The sequence below is a fragment of the Salvia hispanica genome, chromosome 1 (genome assembly GCF_029641045.1).
Source record: "Salvia hispanica isolate PSC_SH4W2 chromosome 1, Shi_PSC_v1, whole genome shotgun sequence".
NCBI lineage: Eukaryota > Viridiplantae > Streptophyta > Magnoliopsida > Lamiales > Lamiaceae > Salvia > Salvia hispanica.
The window spans coordinates 667,958-683,098 of NC_142692.1; the positions used below are offsets into that span (position 1 = coordinate 667,958).

Genomic DNA, 15,141 nt, shown 5'->3' on the forward strand with positions numbered 1-15,141 from the left:
AAGAATTCAAGAACATTTGTTTTAAAATAAAAACAATTACTACTACATTAAACAATACAAAATGAGATATTGACATCTAATATCACGAAACTTTCAAAAAGTTAGGTTTTTTCCACAAACTTTAAAATTGGCAAATAATGTCACAAACTTTATCCAGGGTTTATTTTTCCCATGAATGAAAAAATTCATGTTATTTTAATAGATTGAAGAACAATTTTGGAGGGTGTGCTTCAAGAAAAACTATCTTCACAGATTGAAAAACTTGAAGCTTTCAAAACACGGGATAAAGTTCGTGATATTATTTGTCAATTTTAAAATTTGTGGAAAAAACCCAACTTTTTGAAAATTTCAAAATATAAGATACCAATATCCCATAAAAAAATTCTAAACTATAGTATGAAATAATTTAAATAGTTATTTAAAAAAAATTTCAGACATTAGTAAGTGAAGAAAGAAAAAAAGGTTAAGGGAAGAAAAACAAGACCGGCGGCGACACGCAACAGAGAGAGAAACTGCAATGGCCGGCAAACCAGGTGCTGCAGCTCCCACATATTCGCCGTCGACCGGTCAACGGAGGAAGAGGCCCACCATTCAAACCGGCTCTGAATGGGCCCGGCCCGACGGCCGCGGCCTCCACCAGTGCCGCCCTGCATGTACGTCTTTAGCCCCTTCTCTCTTTTCCTTCTCAATTCCCCAATCTATTCTCATCCACCATTGCAAGATTGGATTTTGATTTCTGCTTCTTCTTTTTTGAGGGGTTTGTAACAATTCTTGAAAATCGAAATGCTCGTTTATTCTGCTTTTCAATTCATCTGCAGTCCACGTGCTAGGGTTTTCAGTTACTGTGAAATTGTGTTCTTCATATTTGGTTTTTGCTGATGTCGATTAATTGTGTTATGATCTATTCTTTGTGTTCTCCTTGTATTTGGTTTTATTTCATTCGAGGTTGACACAGTAGCAAAATATGTATGTATGAAGAAGTAATGCAGCTGCAAGTTTATGTTTTTTTTTTGTTTCCTTATAATTTGCTGGACTGTTGGAAAGTGTAGAAACAAAACTGCATTTGAGAAGTTGAGCACAAATTTCACCTTTCCTTCTGCGCAATTCGGCTTATGCATAGGAGCTCTTTCCCCCTTTTAAGAAGCAGTTTTAACCTGAGATTGTTTGTTCTATGTCATGTTTAGTGGTGAGTTGCTTGCTTCATTTAGTTGGCTTTCTTGGTAAAAAAATCTGATTCTGTTTAGCAGATAAAAACTGATTCTGTCAATATCATGGTTCGATTCATCATATTTCAATGTTGTTTTATGCTTCTGTGGTCTTTTAAAATCTTTTGTTGTGTATGCCATTTGTAAGTTGCTTCCAATATTCTGGAATACAGTATACATGATACTCTTATGCTATGACTTATTGGCAATCCCTGTGCTTGGAATCTTGCAGTTTTGAAGACCGGGGCGGTGAATTCTGCCTCGGGTTCTGCTTATGCAGAGTTTGGAAACACCAAGGTCATCGTATCTGTGTAAGTACATGCTTAATAATAATAGTATGGATGGCACTTTAACAATTATTGGAGTGAAATCTCATGTTTTCAGGACTACCAGTTTACATTTTCTAGTATTTCCAGTTCGAAGGATGAGAAAATATTTACTCTTAAAAATGGGAAAGTTTTGGAATATCCCTTCAAAATTGTCATTGTGACAAATTCCAAGTCTGTGCATCAATTTATCTGTTTGACCTTTGACGTTTATTAGGTTTCTTTTTCACTTCAAGGCTGGAAAAGTTTAGCATAAAATTTAAATTCTTGTCTTTAGGTCACTCGTGTCAATTTTTTGTACAGAGTTTATCTCCTCGCGGAAGAACCATTGAGCTGTTACCTCTTCTTCTTATCAACTTCCTGATTTAGAATATCTCTAAGAAACTTCTTTATTGTCCTCTGAATTTAGATATTCGCTTTGGAGTTTGAATCGGTTAGGTATGATGTAAACATTTGAGATAGATGTAGAGTTTCATAGGTAGTTTTACTTGATTATCCCCCTATAAGTCAGTATTTTTGGTGTGGGGTGTCTTGAAATTACTCGATAAGGCGTCTTAGTCTTTCCATATTGTCTTTCTACAACGGAGCATGGTAAAATGTTGATTTTTTTATTTTTCTCATTCAGCTTTGGTCCAAGGGAAAGTAAGAAAGCTATGATGTACAGTAATTCTGGGCGGTTGAATTGTAATGTCAGTTATACAACTTTTGCTTCTCCCGTTCGTGGTCAGGTTAATCATCTTCTTTTTTGTGATGATGTTCTATCTTTCCCCGCTTCCTCTCTGCCCCCCTCGTTAGCAACCTATGTAGTTGAAACTTACGCTGCTTTTGGTCCAGACTCCGGAAACTAAGGATCTTTCGTCAATGCTTCACAAAGCTCTGGAGGGTGCCATTATACTGAAATCTTTCCCTAAGACTACTGTTGATGTGTTTGCTCTGGTATTAGAATCTGGAGGAAGTAAGCATTACCTTTGAGCAAACTCTTTTGTTATTCATTCATGAACTACGGGATCGAAGATCAAAATAATACTATCTTGTCTTCCTCTTAAAGCATTATTATGTTAGTTAATGAAGATGACAGACCCTATTAAGACATTTTCGTACTAACGCTTGCTATGCTTACGAGAACCATATGTTGTTTGTCTCAGGTGATCTTCCGGTAATCACGTCTTGTGCCAGTCTTGCTCTTGCAGATGCTGGCATCATGTTGTATGACATGGTTGCCTCTGTCTCTGTGGTATGAAACCTTTTCTTTCCTTGTATTCGTTGTGATCGATACCTTCATATATATGTGATTATAGGCTTTCTTCACTTCATATTAGTTTATATAGCATAAAATCATCTCAAATGTTTATCAGATACAAATGTAAAATTTATACTACTATATGCACACAGTCATGTATTGGGAAGAATCTTCTGATCGACCCCGTATCAGAAGAAGAAGTCCATCAAGATGGTGCTCTTATGATCACTTGCATGCCATCACGTAATGAGGTCACGCAGATGACTGTCACCGGAGAGTGGTCAACAACGAAGATAAATGAGGTATTGAGAAACATGTTGTCCAAATGTGATTCATCGCTCTGCAAATTTCTGGTGCTTGTCTGCAGTTTCAATTCTACACAAAACAACGTCTGAAACGAGCACATTTATTATAGCCTCAAAATCACGGTTTATAATCATTGTAAATGGGAAAAACTTGATTTACAGTTCTTAAACTTGATATTACTACAGACAACAAAATAATCATAGAAGTAAAAATCATGGCTAAGTGATATTGTTTGCAGGCAATGCAGTTGTGCCTCGATGCTTGTTCGAAGCTGGGGAAGATCATGAGATCGTGTCTGAAAGAAGCCGCTTCTGCTCCACAGGATTAGGCACTCTTCCTCATCGTACAGAAGATTATACTAAAAATATTTCATTTTCAACATCAATTTTGCTGCTGTTTTTTTTGGGGTCCCATTTATACTTCTATCAGCATCCAAATTTTTATTATTTTTCTCAAACCAGAAATTTTGATGATGTTCTCTGCCTTTTCCTTTGATTTGTTTAAAGTGGATTTTTGCTAATTAATGCATATGGATGATGATAATGCTATCAACATTCTCATTGACTTAATGTTATAGAACTTCAAATTAAGCCTTCACCTTCACCTATAGATTCCAAAGGCAATTAAAAACAAAATCCTCTCTACGCTAATAAACCGAATTCCATATGTTTTAGAAAATTGAAATACTTGCCAAACTTTATTCAATTGAATATTCTATGTGGTGAAAATTCAATAGTTAAAGCAAAATAAAACATTTTGGCATTCTTGGTGAACACCTTGATAAACACTTAATTGTACTACTTTCTCCGTCCCGCTTTAGGAGTCCCGGTAGATCAATTTTGGGCATCTCACTTTAGCAGTCCCAGTTGAGATAAATTAATAAAAAATGCCTACAAAGTGTTAAAAGTGGGTCCCAACATCCACTATAATATTTATTTATTGGACACTCAATTAAAAGTGGGTCCTAACATCCACTACAATATTTATTTATTACACACTCAAACACTTCTTTCTTAAAACATGTGCCCGACTCAACCGGGACTCCTAAAGCGGGACGGAAGGAGTATTAAATAATCGAATATCTAATCACAATTAATTGAAGTACTATAGGAGTATGTAACATCAAAGGGGAATAATAATATTATCAAAAGTTGACAAATACTAAAAATTGTTGATGGCCAAAATAGTGATAAACCATTCATGCAAAAAAATAAGGTTGTCATAAATTTGGTTGGACATTGCAAAGGCAGAATGCTAAAAAAAGGCAAGAAGACAAGAACGGCAAGCGAAAACGAAGCATATATATTCATTCTAAAAAAGTATAAAAACAAGAACCAAAGAGGGAAGTTGGAAATTGAGGAGAGAGATCCTCACAAAAAGTCTCTTGTGCAAGAGCTTTTTTTGAACTCTCTCTTTCTCTTTTCACATCCCATGGCGCAGGAGCTCCTTCGTGCGTCATCACCTTTCGTCATCATATGCTGAATCCACCTAGAATCAACAATTTTTCAAGGTTTCACCTTTTATTTTCCACTTTTCCATTATTAATTGCTATATTAATCCATTCTTGTGAATATATATTATCATGTTTTTGAAAAAAAAAAGATATTTGATGTTAGGGAGAATTTGAATATAGAACAAAACGGATAATCTGAAAGCCGTGAAGATATCACTTTCAGATCAAATTAATTTCGGTGGTTCTACCAAAATGTTTGATCGGATAAAATTCAGAGAAATCAGAGCTTTGTATGTTAATGTTTTTGAATGGTTTCGAACCAAAAGAATCGATCAGGTTTTGAAGAAGATGAACCAGTGCATCTGTTTGGGAATAACCGAAAATAACTAGTTTTCAAAAGGTTTCCGAAATTGCAAATTAGTCCTTTGACTTTCAGAAATTACATTTTCGGATGAATTTCTTATACAGCAACTTCGTTGGAAATAAAAAATTTCCAAGCTAACCTCGACCCCAGCCAGGGCCTCATAATGAATTCAAATAAGCGTGCACTCCGCACCTCCAGACTTATATGATGTGTCATTACGACAATACTGATCAATCAAGTTAATCCAATTACACTAAAATATCCAACATTTGATTTGCATGATTTTCTGAATTCTAAGATTATGTATTTGTGAAGGTTGGATTTGTCTCATTTTTCCTTAGGTAATTTTATCTGAATAGGCTTGTTGTGTTGTGTGATTTTTCAAGGGTGGTGTGAAGGGAGGCAATCTTCCTCTGCATCATGGGAAACTGCTGTGTGACTCCTTTTAAACACTCCGGGGAGAAGAAGAAGAAGAAGAAACATAACAATAAGCCGATCCATGTGACTCGTGGGGCCAGGGGGACGAAAAAGCTCGTCGTGTTGAAGGATCCTGGTGGCCACAACATCAAGGAGAGATACAAGCTGGGGCGTGAGCTCGGGCAGGGCGAATTTGGCATAACTTATCTGTGCACGGATGTGGTGAGCGGGGAGAGGTACGCGTGCAAGTCAATCTCGAAGAAGAAGCTGAGGACTGCAGTCGATATTGAGGACGTGAGGAGGGAGGTCGAGATCATGAAGCACATGCCTAAGCACCCTAATCTTGTGTCCCTGAAGGATACTTATGAAGACGATAGCGCGGTGCACATTGTGATGGAACTTTGCGAAGGTGGCGAGCTTTTTGACCGGATTGTAGCCCGGGGGCATTATACCGAGAAGGCAGCAGCCGTTGTCATGAAGACCATCATCGAAGTTATTCAGGTTGATTTGCAACCGTGTTATATTAATCATGTATTGCTTTCGTTTCTTCTGCTAATTTGTGATTTCGTATTGCTTTTATGTTGTGTTTAAGGCGTGCCACGAACAAGGAGTCATGCATCGTGATCTCAAGCCGGAAAACTTCCTTTTCGCGAATAAGAACGAGACATCTCCCATAAAGGCAATCGACTTTGGGCTGTCGGTTTTCTTCAAACCTGGTATACACTCATTTAAGTGTTTTCCTATGCCAAGCTACCGGTTTCCGTTCAAATCTGATGTACTAATGTGATTTTCAGGTGAACGTTTCAACGAAATTGTTGGGAGCCCGTACTACATGGCTCCCGAGGTTCTAAAACGCAACTATGGGCCAGAAATCGACATTTGGAGTGCCGGTGTCATCCTTTATATTCTGCTTTGCGGCGTTCCTCCCTTTTGGGCAGGTTCGTTGTCTCTGCTCTACGTCTCTCGTCCTTTTCTTCGCCTTGAGTTTCTCACATCTATCTTTGCGCAGAGTCCGAGCAAGGAGTGGCTCAAGCAATCATTCGATCTGTTGTTGAGTTTAAGCGAGATCCTTGGCCTAGAGTCTCGAATAGTGCCAAAGAGCTTGTGAAGAGAATGCTCAACCCTGATCCCGCTCAACGCCTTACAGCTCAACAAGTCCTCGGTAATGCGAGCTTCTATCGCATACTACATTTTATTCCACTTGCTTATATGATGATGGAACGTGTATATCGTTAATGCAGATCATCCTTGGATGCAACATATGAAGAAGGCACCAACTGCGTCCGTTGGTGAAGCTGTGAAAGCACGGCCGAAACAGTTCTCTGTGATGAATAAGCTCAAGAAAAGGGCACTAAAGGTTGTGGCTGAGAACTTGTCCAAGGAGGAAGAGGCTGGGATGAAGGAGGCATTTGACATGATGGACTCGGGGAAAAAGGGCAAAATTAACGTCGAGGAGCTCAGAGCCGGTTTGCACAAACTTGGCCATCAGATCTCGGACGTTGATGTTCATGTTCTAATGGAAGCTGTAAGGATTAGTAGTAGTATATGTTATGGAGTCTCCTCTATAAATGTTGATGTTCAAATTTTTGTTTTCTAGGCTGATGTCGAAGGAGATGGAACGTTGAGCTATGTCGAGTTTGTTGCTGTCACGGTGCATCTGAGAAAGATGGTCAACGATGAACATATTAGCAAAGCTTTTGACCATTTCGACCGTAATGAGAGTGGATACATAGAGATTGAAGAGCTCCGGGAAGCTCTCTGCGATAACGACGACGCCAACAACAAGGAGGTCATCACTTCTATAATGCTTGATGTGGATACAAATAAGGTCAGCAACACCTATACTTTGTGAAATTTTCTTTATTTTGTTTCGAATACAAACATATTTTCGATTGTGGATAAACAGGACGGGCGGATAAGTTATGAAGAATTTGCTACGATGATGAAGGCTGGTACGGATTGGAGAAAAACATCTTGTCGCGAGAGGTTGAACTGTCTTAGCGTGAAGTTGAGAGAAGGCTCGCTGCAGTTAGCTAACGAGGGTAGATAAAACGACTACACAGACGTTCCCGCCCCCCCAATTTTTTGGCTGAGTGTTACATGTATCGGTTTCTTTCTTCACAATTTTTTTTCCATGTTTCTCTATTGTTGTTATTGTTTTAAGCTAGGGGTTCATTAGCATCAGGCACACAATGTTTTCTTCTATACTATACATGTGTATACTGATTTGATTTTTTTGTGTAAATAAGAATATAAGATCTGGTTTTGGTGTTTTTAGTATTGAGTGCTTTTTTCCTCTATTCTGTTAGCCTTTTACATTAAAACCGACACCCCCATAAAATATGATGGATCTTTTTTAAGAAAATGAATGCTTCAATTAACATGAAAAAAATTTCATACAAGGTTGGCAATTGGTTTAAAACAAAATACATCTCCTTTCACATTAGTTTAAGATGTGATGTTAGAATTAAGGATAATCCGACTGTCAGGTCGCCGACACGTTCTTCTCAAATACGACCACATTGCTCGAACAGCTACAGAGGAGTTGGATCACCGGAGCACGACGTTATCAGAGAATTTTCACCATTCAGTTTTGTGAATTGTAGCAAATCAATCTACATTCTAAATTCATGTCCAGAATAAAAGGAGTCTTCGGCCATATTTAAGATGTACATAGTCCAAAGAATGATAGTGCAATTTCCAGTTCGAATACATTAGCTATGTGATTGGTACACATTTCACCCTCGTGGCTTCGACTATATTTACCAAAAATCCTTGCATGAATCATGGTGGTGATCAAACAAAACCCAAAATCTCATCAAGAGAGCTGCACAAGTTCAATTGACCCCAATCCATGGCACGGGAGTGACATGTTTTCATAGAGCGTTCGTCGAGGAAGTGGCATATTTAAGACACACTCATGTTGAAGCATCCCCGAATGTCATCAGCTGTTTAAGAGCAGTTCTGGCTTGCAGCTGCATCAGGAAAACAAATAAATAACTTCGGTAACACAAGGATTCAAATATTACTTTGCCAGGATAGTTTAGTAGTCACCTTGACATCGAGACAAGGGTCATTCACCATATTCTTAAGTTGAGTAACAATCCCCGCATTCCAGAATTCCGTAACCCTGCCACATGCACCTGGACTGCTTGGAAGAGTAAGATTTACAATAGCCCAAACAGCAGCGGTACGCAGTTGGCTGTTACTACTCTGCAAAAATCTGACCAATATCGACTCTGTATTATTGCCTGCCTGTCCAAAAAGTTCGCTCATTACGGCTTCTTTGTGGTGCTCGTTCCCAGAAGCCACATTGCTGAGGACGTACATACCCTAGATAGGAAATATTATGCTCATGGTGTATATAGTACGAAAGACAGCTAACATAGAAATCAACATGAGAGTAAATTGTAAAAGCAATTATTAACAGAGATATATCATGAAAATAACTTAATTTGTAAAATAATAATCAGTATCACATAAAATTATCGAATTCAGAATATGTAGATTGTCCTTCTTGGTAGAAACCAGAACTCTTTTGACACGAAGGATCATGAAAAGCATATTTTAACTTCTTATCCCACAATAATATTATGTCTTCAATTTGCTATACCTTATATTTCCTTCTTCTAAAGCACCCACTACAAATTACACAAGTTATTGTAAACGACTTTCATTAGTAACCAAACCAAACCAAGTTTGAATTTTTTTTATTTTTATTCATAAAAAGATATGAAAACCTAACCTGATCCCATATTTATTTATATTTCTACTCATTAATGTTATTAACTTGTAAGTTTAAAGAACTTAACATAAAAGTATATACTATGTATTTACAAAACACTACACATACATATTTGATCAAATAAATGGATAAAAACTTTGGGATGTATTTTACTATAAAACATGGTGCGAACCATTAGAGACCATTTGTATCAAATGACTCCATAAAACTTTTACTAAATTATCATATAATGTAATTATCATATAATGTGTAAACAGGGGAGGATGTCCTTACTTGAACCAGAACTTCAGCTTTCACATTGCTCCGTAATTGCCTTCCTATAGAATGCAGGAGAAGAGCGTCCTCCCCAAACACATAATCGATTGAGTTTACAGTGCCATCTACAAGATTACGAACAAGCGCCAAAGTTTGCTCTTGGACAGATGCTTCAGGGTCTATCATTTACAATAAGTAGGGAGGTCAAATAGCATAGCAAACACAATAGAGGTTCATGTTACGTAATTTTGAGTGACAATTACCACTGATGAGGCTTGTTAACGTGGATGTTGATAGTTCCAGCAAAATCTCTTCTTTACATTGGTTGTTTCCAAGGAATGTGAGATTCTTTAAGGCCCATACAGCATTGGTTCTAATAGTGGATTCAACAGACTTTGAAAGCAGAACCAGCTGTGTCACACCTCCACATTGTGTGAACACTGATTTATTTGCACTGAAATCAACCACCACATTGCTTATAGCCCCCAGAGCAGCAACCTGAAAAGAACTCAGAATCAAGGAATATATATTCTCTCTTTTAATATATTGGTTTGAGATTGCACAAACCCATGCAGAGCTTGTATAAATCAAGTTGTGTGCATCGCATGAATCAAAATAAATACTAAAAGAGCAGCACATATTTAGTAACAATGGAAAAACTGATATCATGATCATCATATATATATTCCCCAAAAAAGTGATATCAGGTGAGGAGTAAGATATGCTGGGTCCTTAAGTTGGTTGACAATTGGCATATTGTTATGCTCTAAAATTTGCACTGGGGACATTGCATAATAGATGAGTAAAATAGCAAGATATGCTTGCACAGAAACGTGTTGTTGCTTCACTTCTTTACCAGATTATGCTCTCTCATACTATTAGCTCATTACTTATCTACTTTATTCTCTTTCCTACTTTATTCTTACTCCACTTAACTCACTGAAAATGTATTAATCAATCTCTCTGCCCAAAAGAAATGCCTGAACACTAATGAGATGGAGGGAGTACATCTTAAAATGATGTAACTGTAACACATACAAGGAAACTTAACTAAGAGAAGAACAAAATATACCTGCTCAGAAGTAAAGGAGCTACCCATTAGTTGAACTAAAGGAACCACAATCTCTTCATTCATAAAGGTACCTGCACTCAAACTCTGAAAAGTGATTTGTTAACAAATTTCCAACACAAAGGAGAGACTCAGGAAAAACAATTGATCTGTTTCACATGACAAACCTTGATAGAACGGGCAACATTCTTCAAGAAAATGCAAGCTGCAGCACGCACTTCAGCACTATCATGAACCAATGCTTCCCTAACAGAAGCTAACACCTGCATGACAGAATAGCCATATATTAACTAATAAAATTCAACCACAATTTACAAGAATCGAGTATCATCTGAATTTCAACATCCAGAGAGAAAGTTGGCCAGTAAAAAAACTAAACATTAGGGGAACTTAACCACCCACCACCACCACCATATTGCAAGAACCCTATATTTCATATGCTTGCCACCACCCTTTTCTACAAACTTTGGAACTTAATCACTTAATGACAAGAGAAAAGTGCAGGCTTGATCATGCAGGGTTTTAGCAAACAACATAACAACTGCAGAAAAGGAGCAAAACAGTGTTTGATGTTATAAAAGAAAAGACTGATGAACAGCTCATAAAGGAGTGAAAAAGTAAATAAACTAGGAACAAAAAACACCAAATGAATCAAACCAGCAAATTTTAACTATAAAATGATAAATCAAAGGAAGTCAATCAGAATTTATAGTTGATGGATTGGGACAAAACGGGTAGAGACACATATTTCCTCCCCTTGGTTTGGTTAGCAGAGAAGCATATTTCCTCCCCTTGGTTTGGTTAAGTGTAATCGTCAGCTAAAACCCTCAACCTTCTAAGGAAATTCTGTTTTTTGTCACAAAAGATATAAAAAGGACTTGAAGTAAGATACTAATATCAATCTGGAAGCACTAAAGCATGTCTATGATCTTTAAAGAATACCTGAGCCATTTTTTAGGTCCTCTTTGCTATTAAACAAGACTTAGAAACTGAACAGAAAATAAATTACAAAAGATAAATCCCCTAGAGAGGCCCTACTACTAAACTACCATCCTAAACTCTATACTCCAAGAAACATAGCTCTCCAGTGAGGGGCTATTTATAATAATAAATAATAAACTCCTACTTTGAATAAAATAACTAAATAAAGACTCCTTAACCAACTCTACTCTATCTCTAACAGTCTACTAGTAATACAGTACTCTTTAATGGAACAAATACTAATAAAGAAATTAATAACTAGAGTACTAATCTGCAGGGATTAGGAAAACATCCTAATCAAGACATATTCCAGAATTATAGTATCAAGTAAGGACCAAGAATGCCCCGTCATCTTTAACAAAACAAATGAACCAAGATATTGACTTAGTTTAGGATGAATAACTATCAATAGTAACCAACGTCAACCAAATGATCAGCCCAAAATATTACTCAACTTCTTAACTGACCAATAATATGACTTCATTGTGTCATGCATGGCTAAATTCATATGAACATATCTGTTAAATAAGAGAAAAGGAATAGGTACATATAGTATCAAAAGCTCAGCAAATAGCAGGGACAATCCAGAAGAGAGAAACGACAATTTCAGAGTAACTACCAACCTTTAATTCAAGGACCTTTTCGCGGCAGCATTCCAGCTTTGAGCAGAGATCAGACAGTGCTAGAAATATCCCTTCGGAACGTTTGGACCTGAATGAACCTTTATTTAAGTTTTCACATAGCTTCTCAACAACATTTGCATTAAAGGCTATTTGATGCAGATCTTCTTTTTCAGAAATCAAATTGGACATCACAAAGGGAGCCTCATCACCAACTTGACCAGGATCATCAAGAAGCTCAAGTAATATCAGCACCAATTTATTTTTAATTCCTGGGTCTTGAAGACTTGACACTGAAGCATTTCTTATGTTGATCAGGCACATACAGGCTAATAACCTCGTCCGAGGGCACTTATCCTTCATCAGCTCAATCACAATACTTAATTCCCTTCCATTTTCAGGCACTATGAACCTTGACGCAACTTCTGGATTATTCTTGATGACAGCAGCCAAAGATTCCAAGCTAGCATCCCGCTGAATTAGAGAACCCCCAAGAAGACCAACAAGCCTTTTTATAACTCCAGCTTCACTCAATACCTGCTGCTCGATAGTGGTTTGGCATGAATGCGTGATAATGCTTGCAGCAAGACCAGTAACATTCTCATTCTCCCTGTTCAGTAGTGATAGGAGGAACTCCATATTTTTTTCTTGAAGAAAATCATAATTTGGAGCCAATTTTGACTGATAGATCAATTTAAGTGATCGGGCACTTGCATCAACAACCTGCATCAGAGGCTCCAAATTTATTGATATCGGTGAAGATAACATGTGGTTGAAGATGCTTTAGAAATTTTAAAAACTCTATGGTGTAGGCAACATTATACATTCACTCATCCTATAGTATGATTGATCAGAAATAAGTATAATATTGCATTCAATACCATAACAGTTCCTAAAATTGTATGCATGATATGATAACTCCAGCTCCACATTACCGAATCAAGCTAGAGGCTAATATGCCTCTGATGTAGTAAGTCAAATGTTAAAAAGTTGAATACGGTATGCTAGAAGGTAATAGTATTAAAATTGAGTTGACATTAGGGCTACCAAAGTCTAAGCCAATAAAACATGTATACCTCTTCACTAACAAGACTAATAAGTAGAATGAGACTAGATATACGATGTGGCTAACATGCATAGTTTCTTATTTACCATACATGATTATCACTTCAATAAAAGAAAACAGAGCAAAACTTCGATTCAAGTATTTCAGAGGAGTCGGTGTAGATGTGGTAGCCTCGTAGCATTGACTTTTTCATTGCAAGAAAAGGTCACATATACCGTTGCTATTCTCACAGAGATTAAAGCGAATAAGAAAGTAAATACTAATCTAAAGGAGCAGATAGCTCAACTTTTGATTTCCTCAAAGCTTTGCCTAATCACTAAAACCAAAAACCACAGGGATTCCTTAGCTCCTAATTGAGAAACTAACTGAATTTCCAAATTTAGGCCATGTTTTGATCCATTCTCTCTAGACACATTAAAAAACTGAAGAAAATCACTTGAATCTATTATATAAATACAATCAAGTAAATAATTATACTTTCTGATTTGGATGGGAAATTAGACTGAAGAGAATGGGAAAAGCCCCAGCATCCAGCACAGCCTTCACTCCCGCATCCAATCCGCATGCAAAGCTCCCGATAGCCGCCGCAGACTGGATCAGAAACGAGTCGTGGAAGTCGCTGCTGGAGGCGGCAGCAGAAGAGGCGAGAATAGCGACGATTGAAGGCACGGCGCCGAGCTTCAGGAAGGCCAGCTTTTTCGTGCGATTTCCTATTATCTGGTTCTTCAAGTCCCTCAGCGCTTTCAGCTTAGCCTCGTGCGGCGCCTGCGCTGAGCTCAGCCGCCCGATCAAGTCCTCGGGGCTGCTGGATTGATTCGAAGCCACAGAGGCCGGCATCGCTGCGGGTGGAAAATTCGCCGAGGGGATGATTGATGGAAGTTTGAAATCTGACCCCGCCGGAGGATGCGACCTAGTCGGAGCGGCGGTGGCGGAGGAGGAGGTGCGGTGGTGATTGTGGTGTGATTGTGTTTCAGCACAGATGATTGATTTCTATTTCTATTTCTATGGGTCGTTTTTATTTAGTGCCTGTTTCAATATTTACCATTTTCATCACTTCATACATAAGGGTTTGGTAAATAATGGAGAACTATCACAGTCAATTTAAGATTTTCCCTTAATTTGATAGACAATATTCAAAAATTAAAATAGCATGATAAATTGAATAATATCAAAACGATATCGGGTAGATATAAAAATAAAAATAAAAATAAAAATTGAAAAGTCATCGAAATTACCACTTTAACTCCACCACATCGCCCTTTCTTCTTACTTTTTATGTCTCATCTGCAGTCCATTTGTCAAAACTGTCAAAATCGATGGCTCTAATATCACGTTTGACCCTCGATCTCTCCTCCACCATTGAAAGAAATGTTCGGTGAAAAAACACTCTTAGCACTACAGATCGAGTCTTGAATATTGTTGAAATCATCAATTTTAGAATTCAACTAAGTCAATCCTATATATTTGATTTGCATTTAGCAAACAACATAAAGAAAATATAGACTTTGTAGTTTCATCGATTGCTTACACGTTTTTCACGTCATTCGATTCAACATTAGGTCTTCTAATCTATGCCTAATTTACATGTTGCCAATATTTTCAGGATTAGTTGTATGTGGCATTTTGTTGACATGGATTGCATAGACTCCACCTCATGTCAAAGTGGTTTATACTATCAAATATTGTGGTTGGCTTATTTTCACAACATTGTCCTTATTTGCTTATAAATAAATGTATAAATGATAGTCTAGTATGTTTAGCAAAATGTATCTAACAAAATACACATTTATATGATAAATGTTTGTATATTTCACACATTTAAAAATGAATTTTCACTAATTAAAGAGTATTGAGCTACTTTGTGTCATAATTCATTTTCGTTGGATTTTTTTTTTCTATTTCACTATGATCAAATTCAACCGTTACACAAAAGGAAAATCAATAAATATATGTTCTTCAAATCTAACGCTTTGGCCTTGAGCATTCATACTTCAAATAAATATTTACTCATATTTAACTTTATTGGATCCAAATAAAAAATAAAATTAGTGCTTTCTCTTTAACAATTAGCCTCTAATTATCACAATTAACCTC

General features: G+C 37.1%; 3 protein-coding genes across 3 annotated transcripts; 2 read left to right on the forward strand and 1 right to left on the reverse strand.

Moving 5' to 3' along the window:
• Positions 1-437: 437 nt before the first annotated feature.
• LOC125221971 (exosome complex component RRP41-like) lies at positions 438-3,646 on the forward strand. Its single transcript, XM_048124332.2, has 7 exons — positions 438-653; positions 1,438-1,516; positions 2,157-2,259; positions 2,366-2,486; positions 2,677-2,765; positions 2,924-3,073; positions 3,316-3,646. Exons 1-7 carry the CDS (start codon positions 518-520, stop codon positions 3,403-3,405), a joined length of 768 nt encoding a protein of 255 aa, XP_047980289.1. The 5' UTR covers positions 438-517; the 3' UTR covers positions 3,406-3,646.
• Positions 3,647-4,429: 783 nt separating this feature from the next.
• Positions 4,430-7,588, forward strand: LOC125221970 (calcium-dependent protein kinase 8-like). Its single transcript, XM_048124331.2, has 8 exons — positions 4,430-4,587; positions 5,281-5,812; positions 5,904-6,027; positions 6,106-6,249; positions 6,321-6,473; positions 6,553-6,836; positions 6,909-7,139; positions 7,218-7,588. The coding sequence occupies exons 2-8, from the start codon at positions 5,315-5,317 to the stop codon at positions 7,359-7,361; spliced, it is 1,578 nt and encodes a 525-aa protein (XP_047980288.1). The 5' UTR covers positions 4,430-4,587; positions 5,281-5,314; the 3' UTR covers positions 7,362-7,588.
• A 360-nt stretch (positions 7,589-7,948) lies between these two features.
• Positions 7,949-14,045, reverse strand: LOC125222602 (ARM repeat superfamily protein). Its single transcript, XM_048125305.2, has 8 exons — positions 13,525-14,045; positions 11,985-12,704; positions 10,548-10,643; positions 10,384-10,467; positions 9,575-9,809; positions 9,330-9,490; positions 8,366-8,644; positions 7,949-8,286 (listed from the first exon to the last, which is right to left on the reverse strand). The coding sequence occupies exons 1-8, from the start codon at positions 13,882-13,884 to the stop codon at positions 8,230-8,232; spliced, it is 1,992 nt and encodes a 663-aa protein (XP_047981262.1). The 5' UTR covers positions 13,885-14,045; the 3' UTR covers positions 7,949-8,229.
• Between the last annotated feature and the right edge of the window lie 1,096 nt (positions 14,046-15,141).